Source organism: Apodemus sylvaticus, chromosome 4, assembly GCF_947179515.1.
Source record: "Apodemus sylvaticus chromosome 4, mApoSyl1.1, whole genome shotgun sequence".
NCBI lineage: Eukaryota > Metazoa > Chordata > Mammalia > Rodentia > Muridae > Apodemus > Apodemus sylvaticus.
Window position 1 is genome coordinate 5550287 of NC_067475.1, and position 22801 is coordinate 5573087.

The 22801-nt window shown below is 41.7% G+C and overlaps 1 protein-coding gene across 1 annotated transcript in view; it reads left to right on the forward strand.

The window, feature by feature from the left end:
• Nucleotides 1-22801, forward strand: part of Tnni3k (TNNI3 interacting kinase) — a 287127-nt gene that overhangs the window by 85522 nt on the left and 178804 nt on the right. Inside the window, exons 8-11 of the mRNA XM_052178863.1 lie at nt 4007-4151; nt 4225-4329; nt 8494-8588; nt 9202-9351. Of these exons, the coding sequence (XP_052034823.1) occupies nt 4007-4151; nt 4225-4329; nt 8494-8588; nt 9202-9351 (495 nt within the window). The remainder of the gene's footprint in view (nt 1-4006; nt 4152-4224; nt 4330-8493; nt 8589-9201; nt 9352-22801) is intronic.

Below are 22801 nucleotides of genomic sequence, written 5' to 3' on the forward strand. Positions count from 1 at the left end.
TAAAATATATATATATATATATATATATATATATATATATATATATATATATATTGAATAAAAAAAAATTGGAGTAGACTGTGAAATATTTTCCGGATAATGAAGCACATGTATTCCTTTGAAAGACTCTTTTATTTAAACATATTGGTTAGAGATTTTACTTGATTTGATAGGGATTGAGACTCAGGGCTTTCCACATGCTAAATAAACCAACTTATTTCTAAGAAACCTTTCATTTTGGCAACAAGATTTCCTTAAGCTTTCCTGCTGACTTTGAACTCACTCCACAGTTCAAGCTGGTCTTGAAGGTATCATCCTCTGATATTGGACCCATCTGGGATCAGAGAACTACCTGCACTGTCAGGTCTGACTCTAGCTATTTCAAGCAGAATACCATTGATATGTAGCATCATATCTCAATGTTCCTGGATAATGTAATAATTTTTATATTTTAGTCTCTGTAAATCAGTCTAAGACAAAAACAAATACCTCACAACAACTATGACAGACCTCTGTCATATCTGTGTCTGAGGCCACCTCCCTTCAGTGTGTAGTGGAAGAAGGAACACCTATAGCACAGGGAGGAGAGATTATCAGGTAAGGGAACCTTAAAGTTCACTGGTTCTGCTGAAGAGGAGTCACACTGGAGAATGGCTGATTGGTGTTCCATAGCTAGCACAGGACTGTACCACTATTCTTTACAATCTACAGTGTAAACTTGGGAACTCCCAGAGGAGAGATTCTTAATGCCCTGGGCTCCAGCAGGAACCCATACCATTGACTCTCCCTGGCTTCTCACAGAACATGAAAAAAGATCATAGTTATACACAAGCAGATCAAAATGAGACTGTCTTCTGAGGGAAGGGTGTTCTTCTGAGGCGCTGCTCGCAGGCTTTGGAGGAGAATTTTGGAGATATAGATAAAGTTTTTCTGTTTGCTTAAGACCTTACAGGACAATTAATGAGAGAGTCTGTCAACAAATGTGGCAGCTAACAGGCGAATCTGTCGTCATTAACGACTACATGATGGTTTGTCACCAGTCAGAATGAGATACATGTACTTTTGAGTCACTATGGTCTTCTCTAACTTTCCCTAGAGATTGTTTATCACTTAACAATGTTCCCTCCATTTCTTCTGCTTGTAAAAACACATCAAATAATAAGTGACTTTGGAAAGAAAAAAATCATAATAAAGCAAATGTGTCTAGAGCAGCTGATCCAATTATTTTCTTCCCCAGATATTGAATTAATGTCAGACCTAGAATTGAACAGTTGGTGTTCAGTTATTATTAAGCCTGTCTTGCAACTAGACTTTATGTTCTTCGAAGATATATTTTTATGCATTTATAGTTTATTGGCTTTAGTGCAAAACTTATAAGAGAAATTAGGAAATAGGTAGAATGATCTTCATTAAATGTGTATGCATGAAAACTATCATTCTAAATGCATTATGAACATAAAGTTCACAAACATTTTTTGTTTGTTTCCAACAATGGTTTCTGTTATAGCCACAATAATTGATAAAACATGAGTATCTTAACACTGGTACAGTGATGGACAGTTAGTGACTGTTTAAAAAGTGATACTACAGTCAGATTTTCCCAAGCATCCAAAGCTAATTACTAATGATTAAACAATGAAAGGACTGTGTTAAAGGCTGTTGCCCTGGCTAGTGCCCACTGTAAAGGAGATTCAATCTGGACACACCTTGGTAGAAAGAACTCAGTCATGGAGGTGCCTTTATCAGACTGGCCTCTGGCCATGGCTGTGAGGGAACATCCTGATTAATGACTGATGGGAGGACCCGGCCAACCACATGCAGCACCGGCCCCACGACATTGGTCCTGGGCCATCAGAGAGTTAGCTGACCATGAGGCAGGTGTGAGCCAGTCAGCACCATCCTTCCTTGGTTGCTGCTCTATTTCCTACTTGAGTTCCCATCCTAAGTTCCCTCTCTGGTAGATTATGGCTGGAAAATATAAACAAACAAGCCCTTTGCTTCCCAGGCTACACGTTGTCCTGTTGTTTTCTGATAGGAGAATAAGCAAATATGAGGTAACTCCAGAATCTGAGCAGAGCACAGGAGTCAGGCTCAGAGCTCTACCTGCAAAGAACCATCTCTAGTGTCACAACCCTAAAGGGGTCCCATAGAGATGTGATGCCAGCAAGGCCAGACACATGCAGACACTGGGCTTCTACAAACAGCCAGGCAGGACCCTGAACCTGTGGCTGGAATTGCTACCAGGAGACACTGGATAACATTGGTCGCTAATGATCATATTGTCAGGACTCGGTTCTGTGCGCCTATGTCGTGAGCTCCCAAGTCAGGTGTATCTTCTCTTCTGCAAAACCCACTTTATCAAGTGTACTTAAATGCTTTAACCCCCCTTCTAGCCCACCAGAGGTAGTGGGAAGCAAAGGCTAATAGAGCAAAGGGGGATGTGGACCTGTTGAGAAATAGTTCTTTGGAGCGAATCCAGTCTGCATCATCAGGATATCAGCAGTTCAGTTCACATGAATCAGCAGTCTTAGCTCAATCCACTTGCAAACACCATTCATGAACAAATAATAGCAGTTTGATCCAGAAGAAACTGCGAGGTTCTGCCAATCAGCTGGAGTCTGCAGAAACATGGAAAAACCATCTGAACACCACTAGTTCTTTGGTACATTTCTCTCTGCAAAGTCATGATGAGTGGCAAGGTGCACCAGTACCGCACAGTGTTGTCCACTCTCTGTTGGGTTATATTTACATCTTTCCAAACATCACATGTTTTATCAAGCATTCACTCTAAGAAAACACCACACACCCATTTTCCAGGCAGCTTCCAGAAAAATGCCACATGCTTGTTCTCAGCAAACATCACCCCACATGTCTGCTTCAGCAAAAACATACTCTCATAAGACAATTTCCAGAATAACATCATGTGATATAACTGATTCTACAAAGAAACTGGAAATTTCTACTTCAGTCAGGGTCTGATGTGAAGATGTCATAGATGGGGGATGTCCAATCTGGAGAAGTGTGAAGAGTGAAGGATCTCTGCTGAGCATTGTCCCCGGGCAGCATAGATAACCTCTTCATGCTCACCTTCTCCTGTCTGGAGCTTCCAAATGCCCCTTTTGCAGTCTCCTAGAGCCTAACATCTAAGGAGTACTAGAGAACACTGTTCAATCTCTCTTAGCACATCATCTCGATTCACACATTCAAGTTCCAAAAAGAAACTTCAGATACCCTGAGAGTTATAAAACTGTATGGCTAAAAGAAAAAGACAGAGAGCCACTATTAAGTATCTTCATCTGAAATGCCTCTCTGTGCAAAATGGTGTTGTAATTCCCAGCGGGGGCGGGGGGGTGCAGCACCTCCCATACAGCTCCCTAAACTTTCAGATCACTGGCTGTCACCTCCACCTACTGAATTATTACTGGGTTGAGTGATCTGGATGAGACCTTTAATTTAAAACTTTAAATTACATAGATTTTAGATTAGCATGATGGACATAGCATGCACAGCACCTTATGTTGAGGAGGCCAGAGAACAACATGTAAGTGTCAATTCTCTCCTTCTACCATGTGGAGTCTGGGGATAGAACTCAGGTCCACAGGCTTAGCAGCAGAGGCCTGTACCCACTGACCATCTCAACAGTCAAAGACTTTCACATTTTAAAATCATTCAGATGAGAAAGGGAGTCGGTTCGAAATGGATACTTAGGGGAAAGAGGCCGCAGATACCCTTGTGTGATCACACCACTGCAAGGCAAATTAGATTAGCTGTAGTCCACAGAATTTACGAGCACTAAAAGAAAGCCTGCTTGACGTGATAATAGACAATAGAAAATAGAACAATAACTTTTTAAATTGGTTGCACTTAATCTCCTCTATTATAAAGAGCAATTGGCAATTTCCAGAAGTATCTTGGGCATGTAGGCAAAGCACATGACAGTGTACATATGAAGGGTAAGAAAGAATGGATTCTGGATGACACATGTGTGCTTTCTCATCAATGACAGTGAATGCCCAGGACAATGAAGACCACATCCCTCTGCACTTCTGTTCTCGATTTGGACACCACAGTATAGTGAGCTACTTGCTCCAGAGTGACCTGGAAGTTCAGCCTCATGTCATTAACATCTATGGTGACACTCCTTTGCACCTGTGAGTATGATTTAGCATTTCTCATGCCCAATTCATGTCCTCTTATTTATTAAAATATCTTCTTCCCATCCAGGGCATGCTACAATGGAAATTTTGAAGTTGCCAAGGAAATTGTCGAGGTAACAGGAACTGAAAGTCTGACCAAGGAAAACATCTTCAGCGAGACAGCTTTTCACAGGTAAAGAATATCTCTGTATACTTAGCCACTGAGCTCGGCTGACACCACGCAGCACCCCAGGTCATGTATACAAAGCCATAACAAACAGTGGCAGATGTCGCCATCACAAAGTGAGCACGCGGGTAGGGCAGAAGAGAAGCCTGGCTGGGTGTAGGAAGGAAAGGTGGAAGCAAGTGCTGCTTTCAGCACAGCAAACGGATCCATCTCCAGATGCTGCTTTTCTGGCTGGAGCCACAAAGATGTGGACTGATGTTGCCAAGGCAACAGGCCTATCAACATCTGTAAGCATATTGCTACTCGCTCTCTGAAAAGCTGCCATGGGGGGCTGTATGCCCTCTCTGACAAGAATCTCATTACTAGGATTCATCAGCATCAAATATGACACTTTCTCCCTGGCTTTCTTAAACCTTATGCGCATTTGTGTGTGTGTGTGTGTGTGTGTGTGTGTGTGTGTGTGTGTGTGTGTGTGTGTGTCTATCCAAGATATCCATCTGCCAGCTGCTAAAAGCCTAGTTAGGGTGGTATTGGGATACCCAGGATGCAACTCTTTCCTCGGAACCTATAAAATTCCTTTCTAGTGTGCTTAGGGTTGGCTGGGATTGGGAACCATGCACCCCATGAATGAAGCAAGAGGCGGCTGGGAACCCAGAGCCACAGTGGCCTCTAAGCTTTCTAGGAGGAAGTAGGTGCTTAACATTAGGAGCCCTCACTGGAAAACGGTTGTCATTGTGCTACAAAAATGATTTGAACATAACAAACCTTGGCTAGAAGGTCATTTACTTAGACATCACATGTTTCTCAGCTAACTTTCAACCTCTAAAAACCACACTCCAGGCTGATGTGTTGTCTGCGTATTGTTAGGTTTCCATTGGTGAATAATAGAAAAGTAAAAGACTTTTTGATCCTAAAGTAACATTAACCTAGCACTTCTGCATCAGGCATCAAACCTTCAAATATGATATGAGTTGGCAGGGTGGCTTGCTTTTTAACAATCAAACCCATTATACAGGAGGGAAAGTTTAGGAAACTTCCACCTAGGGAGGAAGCAGAGACTATACACCCGTTACTGTGTCCATTGTCACATTTGACTACAGAAATCTTTTGAAATCGAAGCAAATCTAATTATTAACTACTTCTCTTGTTGCTATGGCCAAACAAATAGCTCACATGGAGCAACAAAGCAGGGAGGGTGTATTCTGCCTCACATTCTGAGGAGACACAGTCCGGCATGGTATGAGGGGCCATCAGGGCATGGCATGCTGTCTGGAGGCTGGGCAGCTAAGCCAGGCATCAGAGCTGAGTGCTGGCCCCCAGCCAGAGCCTCCTTTCTCTTTCCGTGTTCTGTCTAGGGCCCCAGCACATGGGACAGTATCGCCGACATTCAGGAGATGTCTTAGTTAAACCTCTCTGGGAAAGTCCTCACAGGTACATGGAAAGGTGTACCTCACTAACACCTCAAGGATTTATTCATACAACCAGGACAACAATATAAGTCATCCACAATAGTGTGTGTGTGTGTTCATCCACACACATATGGATAAACAAATATGTATATGCATATGATGTATCTGTATACATATGAATGCATATGATGTAACTGTATACATATGAACACATACATGTATACATATATACACATGCATATGTACATATCTAGGTATGTTCACATAAACACACACATGTGAATATACTGATATATGCGATTGTCCTGCTATGTCCTATAACTAGTTGCTTTGACTGGACTAATAAAGCAACTTGGACAATGAACTACTCAATGGGTAACATTGCAGTTCAATTTACAAAGTAAATAGTTGAAGGTGATAGGATATATTGTACCAAGATAGTGATGACTTATTCACCCAGTCATGCAAGGAAGACTTACTAAAGACTTGTGCTGTGTTGATGACGAAGAAACATCAACATACTAGTATCACTTATCTCCTTAAAGAAGCCCTTCTGTGAGGCGTGAAGGTCACATGAAGTGTGTCCACCAGCGCACACACTGCTGCGTGCTCCATTCCATTGAAGCCAGGAAGAAGCCTGGGAGTCAGTGAGCTCTGCCTTTGGTTCAGAAAGTGTCACACAGTGGGCAATTATTTGTCACACAGGGCAGTTTCATGAAGAATGGCTTCCTCGAGGCCATCCCAGGAGGAGGAAGTAGTGAGATCCAAGAAACTGCCTCTACTAGGACGGAGCCCCTGTTCCCTTCCTCTTGCTGTGGTTAGATGTGAACTGATCTACGCACTACATCAGGGACCCTCAGCTTCCTAGGGTTTGGGAGGACCCCAAGAGCAGAGTGCAATCCTGTGCACTTGCAAAGGCCAGCTACAGGAGAGGGGGCATTTCTGGCACTTGCTTGTTCAAAAAAAAAAAAAAGTCACTGGTGGATGACATGTTTACTCTTTATGTTCTTCCTGACTCTATTTAAAATTAGCCAGATTAGACTGGCTTCAAAAGTAACCCCGGATGTGAGAATGAATCTAGAAGAGTTTAGCTGGGGGAAGGGGAGAGTGTCTTGAAAGTGAGTGACAGTGTCCCAAAGTTCAAGACCAGCCTGATCTACAGAGTGAGTTCCAGGACACCCAGGGCTATACAGAGAAACTCTGTCTCAAAAAAATAAATAAATAAATAAAAAATTATAAAATGCAGAAGAGGAGAAGGTGAGCAGAGCCAGCCTGTCTCCCTTTACTTCCTGACTGCGGCTCTGGCTGATCTGCTGCTCCAGGTTCTGCTGCTTGCCTTCCCTGCATAACCAACTGTTCTCCCTTTAACCGTGAGCCAAAGAGATCCCTTCCTCCTTAAGTTTCTCCTGCTCCAGCTACAAGGCAAGTGTCACACAGACAACATATTTGCCTTCCACAAACCCTTCCTCCATGTATCTTGGCTTTCACAGGAAATGTGAAGTCGAAATTCCATTTAAATAGTTCAATGGACTTGGTTGCAAAATTCACCCATAAAAGTATTAATTATTTTGGGTCCTTACATATGTCAGTGTTCTCTCCAACTGATCGTGAGCATGCTCCACAGTCTGTATTCTGGATCCAGACGTGAAACCATTTGAAATCTCAACAGCACAAGGCAAGTAGAGAGGATAAAATGAAATCTAAAGCTCAGAGTCCAGATCACACTCCAGATCCCTGGATGCTGTGTGGACGTGCTCGCTGAACAGGGACAACCCGGAGCACTTACTCACTGGTCACAGAAGCTTTGACAGATACGGTGGTGTCATTTTCCTGGGGATTAATTTCAGACTGTTATCTCAATCTAATAAAAGTTTTATGGACCTGTCAGTAATACACATTTGATTGTCTTACACATATCTGCTAGGTTAAAGATGAACTGACACACTGGGAACACTTTACCAAAATACTAAGAATTTCATACAAGTTTTTGTTTGCTCCAGATGTTTAACATATGATTCTGTTGCCCTTGGTAACAGCACACACAGGAGCCCTGTTACCTCCTCTCAGCTCCTTTTCTCTTCCACCGTCTTCCTTTTGTCTCTGTCTCTGCCTCTCTCTCTATTTTTCTTTGTGTGTCTCTATGTTCCTCTCTCTGCCTTTCTGTCTCTGTATCTGCCTCTGTCTCTCTGTATGTCTCTGTCTATGCATTCCCTGCCTCCCCCCTCTATTTGTGTTTGTGTGTGTATGTGTGTGTGTGTGTGTGTGTGTGTGTGAGAGAGAGAGAGAGAGAGAGAGAGAGAATGTGTATGTGTGTGCATTGCTGTTCTACACACACCAGTATCTGGATTGTTCTGGATTATTCAAGTGTGTATCATTTCTTATGCTTATCATAATAATACATAACTTCCTGGGCAATCTAAACAACAACAATATACCATTTGAGTTTCAGTTCTACAATATACTGACAACTTTGGCCTTGTGTACAAATGTTCTTTTTTAATTGAAGGTGATTGACTTTTCTCTGCTTTTCGGTGTTCGGCCTTCTGCCTGTGTCATCTTTGTCCCAAGTTCCATTTCCCATAAAGTCATCAACCGTATTGAATTAGTATTGACTCTAATGACCCTACTGCATTTCCACTATGTCTTGGAAGACAATACCTCTAAATAGAGTCTACAGTGAAGTCCTGGGGCGTAGGACTTCTGCGGAGATGTGACTCAGCACATCGGAAGCCTCTATCTTCCTTATTTTCTGCTTCTGCAGTGCTTGTACCTATGGCAAGAACATTGACCTGGTCAAATTCCTTCTTGATCAGAATGCTGTGAACATTAACCACCGAGGAAGGGACGGGCACACAGGTGAGACTGCTGAGAACATCCTGTCGACCTCTGACATTGGTTCTCAAGAACGGTGCTAAGCCTAGAGAGAGCAACAAGCCGAAAATGGCCAAGCCCCAGTGGACGAGGTGTTTTCATAAATTAGAATCATTTAGAATTAATGATAAATGACAATGTTAAAATCAGTTATGATCCCCTGGGGATTGTTCAGTCCCCCCTGTTGTGTTCAAACCTGCATACAATCTTTGCATCCTGTGTTCCCTCCATCCCAATAAGTTGATGATCATAACATTTCTCTGCCCTTGGTTTGGTGTTCAAGAAAGATACTCATTGAACTCTTGATTATTATTTTTGTAAATGCAATATCTGTTCTTGATAATTATTGTAGAAAGAGGAATGAAAAATTAAAACACACCAAGATAATATATTCAGTATGGAAGGCTGCCTAGACTAGAGTCTGTCTTTTGCAGAATATATCACATGCTTTCTCAATAATAAAATTAATTCTTCATTACACATCAATTATGGATTTATATCTCTGGAAACAATCCTGTTTGTAGGTTAACTCTTTTGACATCAAAGAATCTCTCTTTTTTTTAATTTCTTTTCCTCCTTTTGTTCTTTTCCATCACAGGATTACACTCTGCTTGCTACCACGGCCACATCCGCCTGGTTCAGTTCCTACTGGATAATGGTGCAGATATGAATCTGGTGGCTTGTGATCCCAGCAGGTCTAGTGGTGAAAAAGATGAGCAGACATGTTTGATGTGGGCTTATGAAAAAGGTAAGTTTTTAATCATTGTACCTCTGCAGCGAGGCGTTGAACCATGTGCATAGATTATGTCAATGCATCAATAATTTCTTTGCTTACATGACACGAACCCTCCCACTTCTTCTGTAGATTGTGTGAAAGGCTCTGGGGACTTGGATCAAAGAGTCCAGTGGGCCATTATTAGAGAAAGCAACTTTTGGCTGCAAATGAGCTGATGTATTCTCAGCATTGATGCCAAAAAAGGACTGGGCTGCTGTAATCCTAAGCTCTAGAGAAACAAGACAGAGATAGGTAACCATAGCAGAGTGATATATAGTTGGTTTTTATGTATGTTTATCTATATACTTATATATGCATGTGTGTATATATTTATTTATGTTTATATGTGCTTATGTGTGTTATATATATATATATATGTATTTATGTGTTTATGTATGTATGTGTATGAAAGGGAGAGCATTTCTCAGTTTAAAGTCTGCTAAGGATTTCTGTGTTATAAAACAAGGGAGAGATGACACAAAACACACAGCTCTCACCTTAAAAAGAAACAAGAGAGCATTTATTGCAGAGCTAAATTGAGCAACCATGGCCCAGAAACACAGATCTAGGTTATTGCAATACCATATTCCAATATGTTAATAGTTTTGTGGAGGTTTTGTAGCAACAGAACAAAATAAAGTCATACACTCTGACATAGTTTCAAATACAGTGTTGAAAACATCAGATAGACTTGTTATAATCATTCACATATGTCCCTAAGTGTCCAATGTGATGTGATGGCATCTCTAGTCTTTGGTTTGGTGGAACTCAAAGGGCTATTTGCAGACACTAAAAGAGTTTACCTAATAGGCCTGAGAATTTTATGTCATGCACGTCTATCTTAGAGCTTGGTTGATAAACCCAGTGATACTCAATTAGAGAAAACCCATTTCCCCTTTGCTACTATGTATGAATTGTAAATAGCTTCTTGGTTAGGGAGGGGTAGAACCCTGTGTTCACTTCCTCTTCTACATTCTGGGGCCTGTCTGGCTTGAATCACAAGTCTTGTGTGAGCTGTGATAATCTCAGAATTCATATATGTGTCAATTCTTTTGTGTCTGGAAGACATTGTTTCCTTGGAATCACCCCTCACTTCTGAGCTTTACAATTTTTCTGCCCCCCTTGCTGAATAGATCCCAGAGATGTGAGGCAGGGGGTTGATAAAGACATTCCATTCTGTACTCGAATCTCTCATCCCATGCCAAGTTCATGGATGTGTCTTAATTTCAATCTACTGCATCAAGGCACTTCAGTGACTGTTGCTGCCAGCAGCAGCAAGTGAATCGGATACCTGGAAAAGAACCCCGGGGATGTATGGGATGGCGGCGAAAAGAGAATTGAGTCAAGACAACGTTTCCCCAAGGAGCCCACACAGCCTCTTTGTCTGATTAATGGACAAGTGTTACGGTATATTTCATTGTATCTGGTTCCTGTTAGCCAACAATTTGTGAGATCAACCCATCTCTTTTCAGGCAGCTGTAGACCCCTATTCATATCGCTGCTTGGTGAAAGGTTTGAGGCAGTATCACAACTCATTCCACTTATTCTACTATCCATGGGCATTTAGCCATATTTCAGTTTGGAGCTTTCAGAACTCACTTGTGAGTGTACATGTCTCTTTGATGGATATGAATGCACTTCCGTAAGGTATTAAAACTTTCTACTTTGTGTTAAAAAACTCCAAGTACCTTTATCTTTAAGCATCAGTGGGGAAATCTTCCACAGTTGATAGCTTGGGAGGCCGCACTAGACTCCTTTTGCTCTGCGCATATTTGTTCACGCATGCTCAGACAGCCCTTTCTCAAGGCCTGTGCTCATCAGCGCCGCAGCGTTTCATCTCCAGGAAGCAGCTCTGCAGTTGCTGCTGCAGCTAGCTCTTCACAGAGCTTCATTCTGCTTGTCTTTACTAGATTGAGAGTGATAGTCTAACTCTGGCTTTATTTATTTTAATTTTTGTTGAAATCCACTCCTCACAAAACAATGTATCATGGTACTGCTTCCTTTGCAAAGGACAATAGAAACCCCGTAGTTCAGCGGGGCTGCCCACTCATCTCTCTAGCACTGGTCCCAGCTCTTATCTCTGTTTGTCCAACTCATTCGCCAGGCACCAGCGTAGATTTCCATAATTACCGTGAACTTTAACAAACTGAATGTTAGTGCCCAGGAGACAGATGGATGGCTTGCATATGTTCTGGGGCAAAGCGAGTCAGATGATTGTTGCTACCATTCTCTGGCATTGTTTCCATGTGCTCTGGGAAGACTGATACAGCCTTGTTAATACTGTCAGTGGGAAGAAGTTTTTGTTTGTTTTCAGTAAAGATATGCCGTCTTTTGTCCCTTGGGGAAGGGATCACCAAGTTAATATAGAAATAGATTCTTCCATGTGCAAATGAAGAAGTTGAAGAAACAGTGAGGTCCATGCAGAGTTCTCTCTCTACAGAAGAGAAGAGATTTCCTTCAAAATGTCCCTACCTTACCTCAGGAAATAGAGGCTAAGCAGGGACCTCACAGGAAGGGTCTCTCTGTTTGAAAGGACATTTATATTAGTTAAGGGAGTCTGACCTAGAGTATTTAAAAATATGGCCCAACACAAATCCTCAACTTCAAACACTATGAGAGATTATTTTGTGATGTGTCTGTCACTCAGTTATACAATTCCCAATCATGACTCTGTGGATGACAACATCATATGGCAATGACAAAACCCTGGGTACCCTCTTTCATCTGAGACTCACTCAGAATAGAACAGTAGTTCATTCTTCTCAATGCCATGTGTGTCTTCATGGCTCTAACGCAAACATTTTAGCTTACCCCAGCTAAATTTTAGCCAACATTCACTCACTATTTTTATATAATAACTTCACAAGTGCCTTAAGAGTCTAGAATGGTAAGTTGTACTTCTCGAATACTCCCTGAAATATTGATTCACCCTAGTTTTGTAGGATCATGCAGGATGGATGCCGTCTATTTACATGAACCTTTTAGCACATGGAAACCAAAATTAATCTTGGGAAGATGTTCCCTGCTGACCTCAGTTCTGCGCTGAAATCTCCTGATTGAGAACTAGCCATGTTTATCTAGACTGCAGCAAGCCCCAATTTTACAGTATTTATAGTATTCCTTTTCCTTTCTCTGTAATTCTGCCAAAAAGTGAAGAAGGGATGACTGTCTCTCTTGGATTCCCTCCGTCCTTTCCCTGGGTCACAAAGGACTTGTAGGAATCAATTTTAAATTGTCCTGAAGAGGTAGCCAGAAGCCTAGTTATGTTCAAATCCTCTGCCCTAAGAAGCAGCATGGAAAACCCACTGTAAAGATCTGCACATAATCCCACACCGTTCACTGAAGATGAAACTGCTAAATGAAAAGATCTCGGGTAATTAGAATTGAACCCATAGCTCACTGGCTTGTCTGGCAGTTGGATTTGAAAAGGCTGCCTTGGACAAAGGAGAACACTCTTTTATGTCAGGCTGTTCAGGGTCAGAAAATAACCCAAACTAGAAACAGAACTAAAAACTACTTATTTGCTTCAGTGTCGACACCAGTTAAGTAATTTACAGAAGCTCCTATCCCAATATTTAATTACCCACAATGCAATATTTATATGCAGCAGAGGTGCCATAATTTACAGTGACAGGAAGCTGGGGTTGAAGAATTAGGAGTAAGTGAACAAAACAATAAAACTCGAGGCTCCTGTCCTGAGATACATGCTTTGTTTATTCCTTCTGACAAGAGGAGCACGGTGTGAATTATTTATAGTAAGTATGCTATCACGTTCTCTCTAACCGAGTAATGAAATCTCATAGTCATGATTTTCTATAGATTGTAGCCCATAAAAAAGTATCTGAGAGATGAAGGTAAGAGTAAATAGAGGTAAGAAGTGGTAGATTCATGGACCATTCTGGAAACTTTCACTGATGTATCCTGAAGTCCTCGGGTAGCTTCTGTGCTGAATTCTAAGGCAGTTGGAGAGCAGGTGTGTGGTTGGCAAGCGTGGAGTAGCATGCCAGAGTGAACCCGTTGGTGAGTATGGGGGAGTATGCTAGAGTGATCTGTTTGGCAAACATGGGATAGCATGCTAGCAATGGGGACAGAAAGGAAAAGCTGATAAAAATTTGAGGTGGAATTTTAAACCTGTGTGAATTTCTATACTCGCTACCTTTTACATATTTAGTTACTCTTTGAAATATAAGTAATAATGCCAACCATCATTTAAGTGGACAGGTTTTATCATTATTATAAACATTATATGCAAATATTTTCTGAAGTATGGTTGCTGTAAGTATTGGGATATTTAAACTGGGTGGACAAAACTCACATTTGTCATATGTATTTAGTGTATGTTAGTTTTCTGTCTAAGCTCCACCCCACAATTACCTGGCAACAGCCAGGTATGCCCCTCCCATAGTTGCCTGGCAACAGCCAGGTAGACCTGGCCCACTATAAAAGAGGCTACTTGCCCCTCCCCTCTCTGTGTCATCACTCTAGCCTCTTGGCACTCTCCTCTCTGCCACTCTTGGGCTCTCCTCCCCTCCACTCCCTCCACGTGGTCGTGGCTGGCCTCCACTTTTCTACTCCCCCCCTCTCTCTCTGCCTCTCTCTGCCTCCATTACCCCATTAACTTCCATCCTCTGCCCTGAATAAAATCTACTTTATACCATGTCTGTGGGTCTGCTCCCTCAGGGGGAAAGAATGCCTGGGCAATGGGGCTGCCTAGGCACCCCCTTTCCTACACCACTGTATACCATTCTCTAAACCCCTCTCTCTTTTTATGAACCCATCAGTGTATATTTATATAAATGTATGATTCAACAATCAAAGCAATTTACTTTCCTTCATTGGTTCATGGAGGAAGAAGCTCATTCTGTAGCCTAGACTACCCTGGTACTCAATTTCTACTCCAGGCCATCCTAGAACTCAGAGCAGTCCTCTTAACAACAGTTTACCAAGTCTTGGGTCCAGGGATGAGCCACCATGCCGTTCCCACAGAGGCCTTGAAATAGGGAGTGTCTTTCCACTATGGAGAATTTGGAAGTTATTTGCTAAGTCACCTACCTGAGACACAAGCTGTCCACAGAGAGCAGCTGCTTTACTGCAGAGGTCAGACTTTTGCCTACATGGTGGAAAATGAGGCAGTGTGAAGCCCACGAGCTACCTCATTACCAAATTAGCACAAGAACATCTATAGCTCTCTGCTTTATCCTAAAATGTAACATGAACAATGAACATTGACTTCACCGAATTCTGACAGGAGCTGAGACACAGACATAGTTAGAACATGATAGATCCTGGATGCAAATAGTCTTTCATCATTTGCAATATGCTTTAGTATATATGAAATAATCGTGTATAGTATGGGAGAAGCTCTTTGGAGCTTCTACTGAGGGGTTTCAGTCCCGGCTAAGCCCATTATGCAAAACTTAAAGATAGAAAAACACATGCCAGGTCATGTGAATACTCATTTTTATTTGTGACTCAAAGCATACTACTAACATTAAAACTTCAAGACTAAAGCAAATGTTGATAATCCCTATTTAAAATAGCTTAAAGTAATTTGAAACTATGATTCTGATTTGTGTGGCTGTGTGAGAGTAATGAAATCTCTTTGGGCGTTATCACCCTCTTGACCATGGCGGGGCTTTCAGGCCTTCTTCAGGAAGAGTTTCACTCAGTTTCCTGCCGATTCCAGAGGACCACACGAACAGGTGACCCCACCCTAGACAACGCATGAATGTGAGATCAATGTAAGACCATCATCCTCACCAATATGCTCCTACTGTGCATCTCTCATGCATTCTGTTACCTGATGAGACCATCCATAGTTCACACACACACATGCACACACACACACACATATACACATACACATACATCATATACATATACATATACATCATATACACATACACACACATCATATACATATACACATACACATACATCATATACACATACACATACATCATATACACACACATACACATGCATCATATACACATACACATACATCATATACACACACACATCATATACATATACACATACATCACATATATGTACACATACATCATATACATATACATATACACATACACATACATCATATATATACATATACACATACACATACATCATATACACATACACATACATCATATACATATACATATACACATACACATACATCATATACACATACATCAAATACATATACACATACACACACAAATATATATATATATATATATATATATATATATTTGACCATTTTCCCCTCAGCTTCTCACTCCACCACATAGAACCATTTAAATAAAAGTCCACTCATGCCACTGCAGTGTATTTTGAGTCTAACTGTTCCTCTTTATTTTTACCACCATTGTGTTAGTTTAAATCCTGCTTTATATCTTGCCTAATTCATTTTAACACCTTGTTAACTCATTTTGCTTTTAATATCATTTACAGCTATTTTTCTAGCTATAGTCTAACAAGTATATTCAAAATTCAAAAGCTTTCAGGGACACACAACCACCTACAGGGAAAAGTCCTGCTTGATATCATGCACTTCCTGCTTCGCAACTATTGTGAGAGCACCTCTTGTCGTAAGGGTGACATGTCAACCACTGCCACATTGACTAGGCCACTATCATTTTCTCTGTGTCCACTCTGTGTCAAGCTTGCTCCACACCTGATATACTGTTCTGTATAGCGATGCAGAGGAGCAACATCTGTTGGTAATAAAATCTCCTCTTTCGTCTCTCAACACACCAGCATTCCAGCTTCCTTCCCACGCTTTTCCCATGCCTCTTCTTCACCAAATTTTACTCCTTAAATTTTTAATATCCACTTGATCTTCATGAATGAGTACATGGATTCTCTCTGAGAGAAAGCCTTGTCTGCATCCCAGCTTCAAAATTGCCAGTTTGAATGTTTAGTTTTGTGGCATATATATTGACTCCTAACAAGTTCAGGGAATGAACTGAAATGAAACCACGAAGGAAGGAATAGACATGACAATGTGTTCCAGGAACCACCAGTGCAGGGTATCTTGTGAGCAATGTTTTGAGGAATACTAATTATGTCTACCCTGTTGACTCTGAAGCTGTGTGTTTAAGAGGGAGAGCTGACTTAACCACTGAGTCGTTGTCATTTTTCAGCTTTAATTTTCAATGCGACACAGCCTGGAGTCTTCTGAGAGAGAAGTCTCAACTGAGGAACTGCCTAGGTCAAATTGACCTGTGAGCATGTCAGAAGGCATCCGGCAGTGACCTGTTATGGCCTAGAAGTAAAAGTCAAGCAAACTTTTCTGTCCCCACAATATTTTTCATTAGTGTGCTTTATCACAGTAGCAGAAAGGACACTAGAAGAGAAATTGGTGACAGGCACAGGGTGTTGCTCTGGTGGACTGATCTGTTTCAATTAAGGACTGTGGAAGTGTTGGTACTCTGGGCTGGAAAAGCCACTGTGTGTTCAATGCTCAGCAAGCTACTTCCATGAGACCTTGGAGGACAAGAAGGCTGCGAGGAGTGCAGGCAAGGAGTGCCTTGCTCATGATGTTTATAGGAAAGAGAGAGCAGAAACCAGGAGGCAGAAGCCACGGGACGCTTGGGAAGCTTGCTCTGCACCTTGCTTCCAGGGTAGCTAGATTTCTTGTACAGCCCAGGACCACTGCATAAGAGTGGTGCTGTTCATGGTGATCTGGGTCCTTCTGCATCACTAATAATCAGGGTAATTCTCCACAGACATGCCTATAAACCAATCTGAGTCAGACTCCCCAGTTAAGTCTTTCCTCATATAAACCCTAAGCTATGTCAAATGGACAAAGCCTACTAAGACAGCCCTCATATTCAAGTAAATAAACAGAAGACTTTTGCAGACTCGCCCAGTTTCCAATTTCTGTACATAGGGTTAGCATTTTACTTTGGCCAGAATCTTTCCCTCTCTTTGCTTAATTAACTCACCTTACCTTTCAAATTCAGCCTGTAACTCATTACATAGCTCTTCCCAAGCTAGACCCCACAGGCCATGACAGGACACCGCTAAGATACCAACTCTCAGCGTCTTCTGTTTCCATTCCTAAAGCTTGGCTAAATAAAATTAAAACAATGAATATGGTGTAAACAAGACATACAATTCTTTTCCTTTGCTGCTAAATAGCATTGCTATAAAAGTAAGGAAGAACTTGGTTTCAATAATGTATTTTTTATACCTATTACTTTATCCCTTCAATGGAAATACATTGACAGCTAGTCAATAGGTGCTGTGCCAAGAATTGAGGTAAAACAATGAGAAATACAGGTAATATCTTCATGCCTTGAGTATGAGGAGACAGATTAAAACCAAAAAAAGGAGGGAAATAATGAGATAATTGCTGTCAATAAAGTAAGAGTGAAATATCTAAAATTGAGCGGTCAGAGAGGCTTCAGTGGGAAGAATGGGGATCTGGCTTCTGACAGGTATGTGATGAATGGTCAAAGAGGGAGAGAAAGCAGAGAAGGCAAGCAGTGAGAGGGAAGGAACAGAGGAAGGAGAGTGGAGTATCTTAGCAGTCACAATCTCATAGAAAAGGCTCATGCTTGCCAATCCCTACTGGTGCTGAAGGGCTGGTGGCATTTTCAGCTTGTGATGCAGAAGCAAGACCATCAAAGGGCTGATGGGTCTCAAAGCAGAGCTGAGTTATGAGAAGACACAGTGAGCTGGGGATTCTTTTCACCATTGGTTTTATCGACAGTGTAGGGTCAAGACCCTCTGCAGGTAATGAAGCCGTGGAAGGGCAAACTTCAGAAATGACCATCTGACTCCACTTCTCAGAGCCTCCAGAGTCGGTTGTTCTGGTACAGAGCTGTGGTTATGCCTTGACTCATCTGGGCAACTAAAAACGTAAGAAGTCAGTAAAAAAAAATCCCTGAATTTGGGTTGAGAGATGGCTTGATGAGTGTGGTGCTTGCCTTGCTATGTAAGCATGGTGATTTGCATGCAATTCCCAGAACCCACTTTAAAATGGCAAGTGTAGTGATGTGCACCTGTGATTCCAGCACCAGAGGACAAAGACAACGGGGTCACAAGGGCTTGCTGCCCAGACCAAGAGGAGTGAGCTTACCTGTAACCTGACAGACCTGACTCGTGAGCTCCAAGCAGGCAAGCAACCCTGAATTGTAAAAACAAGTGTCTGAGGAATGACAGCCAACATTTACCTTTGGGGCATGGACACTACACACCACACCACACACACACACACACACACACACACACACACACACACACACACACACACACTTTCCTACCTTAGGGAGTTAAATTCCCATGCCTCTTCTAGTCTTTGAACACAAAAAGTCTCAATCCCAGACTCCAGGTGGTATAGCCATCACTACCCTTGCTCTGCTGACGTCCATGTCTAGTCTTCAACTAACTCTCAGACAAGGAGAAGCAGCATTGGCCATTGCCTCTAGGTTGAAGCAGCAAGGATGCAGATGCTATGAGAAGGTTAGATTTTCTTCCTCAAGAACCATGAAGACTCAGCTAGGTATAAGACCATGATATATCACTGTGCTTTCGCCATAACATCTCTGGAGCCTGGCTTACAGTCTCACAAACCTAGAAAGTCACATAACTTTTCAATAGAGTAAAAGTAAAAAGCCAAAATTGCCAAGTCCCCTGCTACAGACACTGCAGCTCTGAACACGCAGACTGCTGTTATAATTGAGCTGGTAACGCAGCAACCTGACATCTGTTTGGGATACTTGAATGTACACACTAAATTCTTAGCTATAGGAGAACATTTTATTTAATCAGTGGAAGCTTGGTTTTGTCTGTATGTGTTGGCCTTGAGTATCTGCCCGTCCACTGTCAGAGCCTTGGCTTTATGAGTCAGTCGATGACACTCCAAAGTGAATGCTGCTTCTGTCCCTGTGACCAGGCTTGGGACTGTGCCCTGGAGCTTGCGGTTCCTTCCTTTCCTGTTGAGGGCTTGTCAGAGCGCTTCCAGCAAGGGATCCTTGCCTACACGTGTGCCTTCAAAACTGTCAGCAGGAGGAAGGAGATGAGGCAGAGCAGAAGGAGCCTCTTGGCACCTCCCTGGCAGCCTCTCGCTTATCACCAGCCAGAACCCAGGCACTCATTAGGCTCTAGATAGAAATTATTCCAAAGAAAATGCCAGAAAATCGTGCCACCATACTGGCAGGAAATTAAAACTACTCAGAGCAAGTGGAGCCAAGAGAGCTTTTATACTGAGAGGAATATGAAGGGTGTGATCAGCTGCTCTCTCAGGCAGTCAGGATTCGTAATGCTGATCCTGATCCACTAGGCAATCAACTATGCTGCATCCTGATCCACTGGGGGAGCACCCATACTGCATCCTGATCCCTGGGGAAGCACCCACACTGCATCCTGATCCCCTGGGGGAGTACCCATGCTGCACCCTAATCCACTGGTGGAGCACCCATACTGCATCCTGATCCACTGGTGGAGCATCCATACTGCATCCTGATACACTGGGGGAGCACCCATGCTGCATCCTGATACACTGGGGGAGCACCCATACTATATCCTGATACCTTAGGGGAGCACCCATGCTGTACCCTAATCCACTGGAGAGCACCCATACTGCATCCTAATCTACTGGAGGAACACCTATACTGCATCCTGATCTCCTGGGGGAGCACCTGTACTGCCTCCTGATCCTCTGGTGGAGCTCCTATACTGCATCCTGATTCACTGGGGGAGCACCCATGCTGTATCCTGATCCACTGGGGGAGCACTTATACTGCATCCTGATCCCCTGTGGGAGCACCCATACTGCATCCTGATTCACTGGAGGAGCACCCATGCTGCATCCTGATGCACCGATCAGACATTGGTTGGTTCTTCACACATTCTGGGCCACCCCTGCCCTAGAATGTTGTACAGGTGGGACAGATTGTTTGTCAGAGGTTTGTAGCTGAGAGGGTGTCCATACCTCTTTTTCAATAGTCTGCAAAGAACCTTCCCTCACCAAATCGACTAGAATGTAGGAGTGAGGGCTGCAAGTAGGCTAGGCACCAGATCTACTTCTTCGTATTCAATGAATTGTGTGGATGTTGCCCTCAGCAATGGAGTCCCACTCTCAGTTTGTAGAGAGTGATTATTGTGTATTAGCAATAGCCTAGGTTGCTTGATGATTTCCATGGGATCCTCTCATCCAACAATTCAATTGGATGTAACTCTAGCGCCTCCACTGGAAGCCTTGCTTGCCTATAAGAGATGGCCAGTTAAGACTACATATTCCTCATTACTGAGGAGACTTCATTGAGATCACCTTCATAGATTCCTGAAAGTTTCCATTACTCTAGGTGTCCATACCATCCCCAAATGCCTCCCTCCTCTGCCCCCCCAAGTTCCAGCAATCATTCCTCACACTCTCTCATTCCACCATATCTTTTCTCACCTGATTCCCCCTCCTGCCCCCACCTACTCAGTCTGCATATGAAATCTGTTCTATTTCCCCCTCTCAGGGAAATCACTGTGCCCCCTGTAGACCTCTTTGTCTAACTTCTCTAGGCCTATGGACCTTAAAGCTTCACCTTCATTTACTTAATTGCTAATATCCACTTATAAGTGAATACATACCATATTTATTTTTCAGTATCTGGGTTACCTCGGTCAAGATAATTTTTTCCTAGTTCCATCCATTTGCCTGCAAATTCCATGAGGTTATTTTTTAACATCTGAGTAATACTCCATTGTATAAATAAATGTACCACGTTTTCTTTATTCTTTCTTCTGCTGAGCAAAGGCTAAGTTGTTCTCAGTTTCTACCACTTATGAATAGAGCCACAATAAATATGACTGAGTGAATGTCCTTGTGGTAGGATCAAGCAACCTTTGTGTATATGTCTAATATAGTGGTATAGCTATATTTTGAGGTAGATTGGTTTTCAATTTTCTAAGGAGCCACCATATTGATTCCCATAGTGTCTCCCCACCGAAAGTTTGTACTATCATCAGTAATGGAGGACTGTTCCCCTTGCTCCATATCCTCACCAGCATGAGCTGTCACATATGTTATTGATGTTAGCATTCTGAAAAGTTTACAATGGAATCTCAAAGTAGTTTTGATTTTCAGTTCCCTGGAGGCCAAGCCTGTTGAACATGTCTTTGTGTTTCTCAGCCATTTGAGATCCCTCTGTTGAGAATGCCAAGTTTAGATCTCTTCTCTGTTTCTCATTGAATTACTTGATTTTGTTTTTGTTTCCATTTTTTTCTTTTTTGTGTGCTTTTTTTATATCTAGTTTCTTGAGCTCTTTATATATTTTGGATGGTAGTCTTCTATCAAATGTGGATCAGTAAAAATCTTTTCCTATTTTGCAGACTGCTGCTTTGTAAGATTGATGGTGTCCTTTGCCTCATTGAAGCCTTTCTGTTTCATGAGGTCCCAATTTAATAATTGTTAATCTTAGTATCTGAATTATTAGTGTTCTGTACCAAAAATTGTCTCTTGTGCCAATGTGTTCAAGGCTATTCCTCATTTTCTCTTCTCTCAGGTTCGGTATTTCTAGTTTTGTGCTGAAGTCTTTGATCTACTTGAACTTGATAAAATATGGATCTACTTGCATTCTTCTACAGTTTGACCCACACAGTTTGTTGAAATGCTTTTTCCATTTTGTATTTCTTGCTTCTTCATCAAAAATCATGAGTCCATATGATTTGGCTCTTCAAATTGATTCCAACAATCAGTGTGTCTATTTTTATGCCAATATGATTCTGCTTTTATTACTATAACCATGTTGTACAACTTAAAATAGGAAATAGTGTATAAAGAATTGTGTTGAAATTTTGATGGGAATTTGCATTGAATCAGTAGATTGCTTAAGGTAGAATGGCTATTTTTACTATGTTAATTCGGTCAAATCATAAACATGGGAGATATTTATATATTCTGATGTAACTAGAAGTTTTATCATACATACTTGGTTAGAATAACTACCAAGATATATTATTTGAGGTTATTGTGAAAGGTGTTGTTTTCCTGATTTCTTTCTCAGTGTATTTCCATTTTTATATAGGAGGGCTACTAATAGTCTTGAGTCAGTCTGGTATCCAGCCATCTCTCTGAAACTCTTTATTAGATATATAAGTTCTCTGGTAGAATTTTTAGGGTCATTTATGTATATGATCATATCACGTGCAAATAGTGATACTACTTCTTTTCTAATTTTTCTTTCCAAGATATTCTACAGTTGTCTTATTGCTCTAGTTAAGACTTCAAGTATATTGAATAGATATACAGAGAGCAGGCAAACTTATCTTCTTCCTGATTTTAGTGTAATTGCTTTGAATTTACAATTTAATAGATGTTAGCTTTAAGCTTACTGTAAATAGCCTTTATTATATTTAGGTATTTCCCTTGTAGCCTTGATCTTTCCATGACTTTTGTCATGAAAGGCTGTTTCAT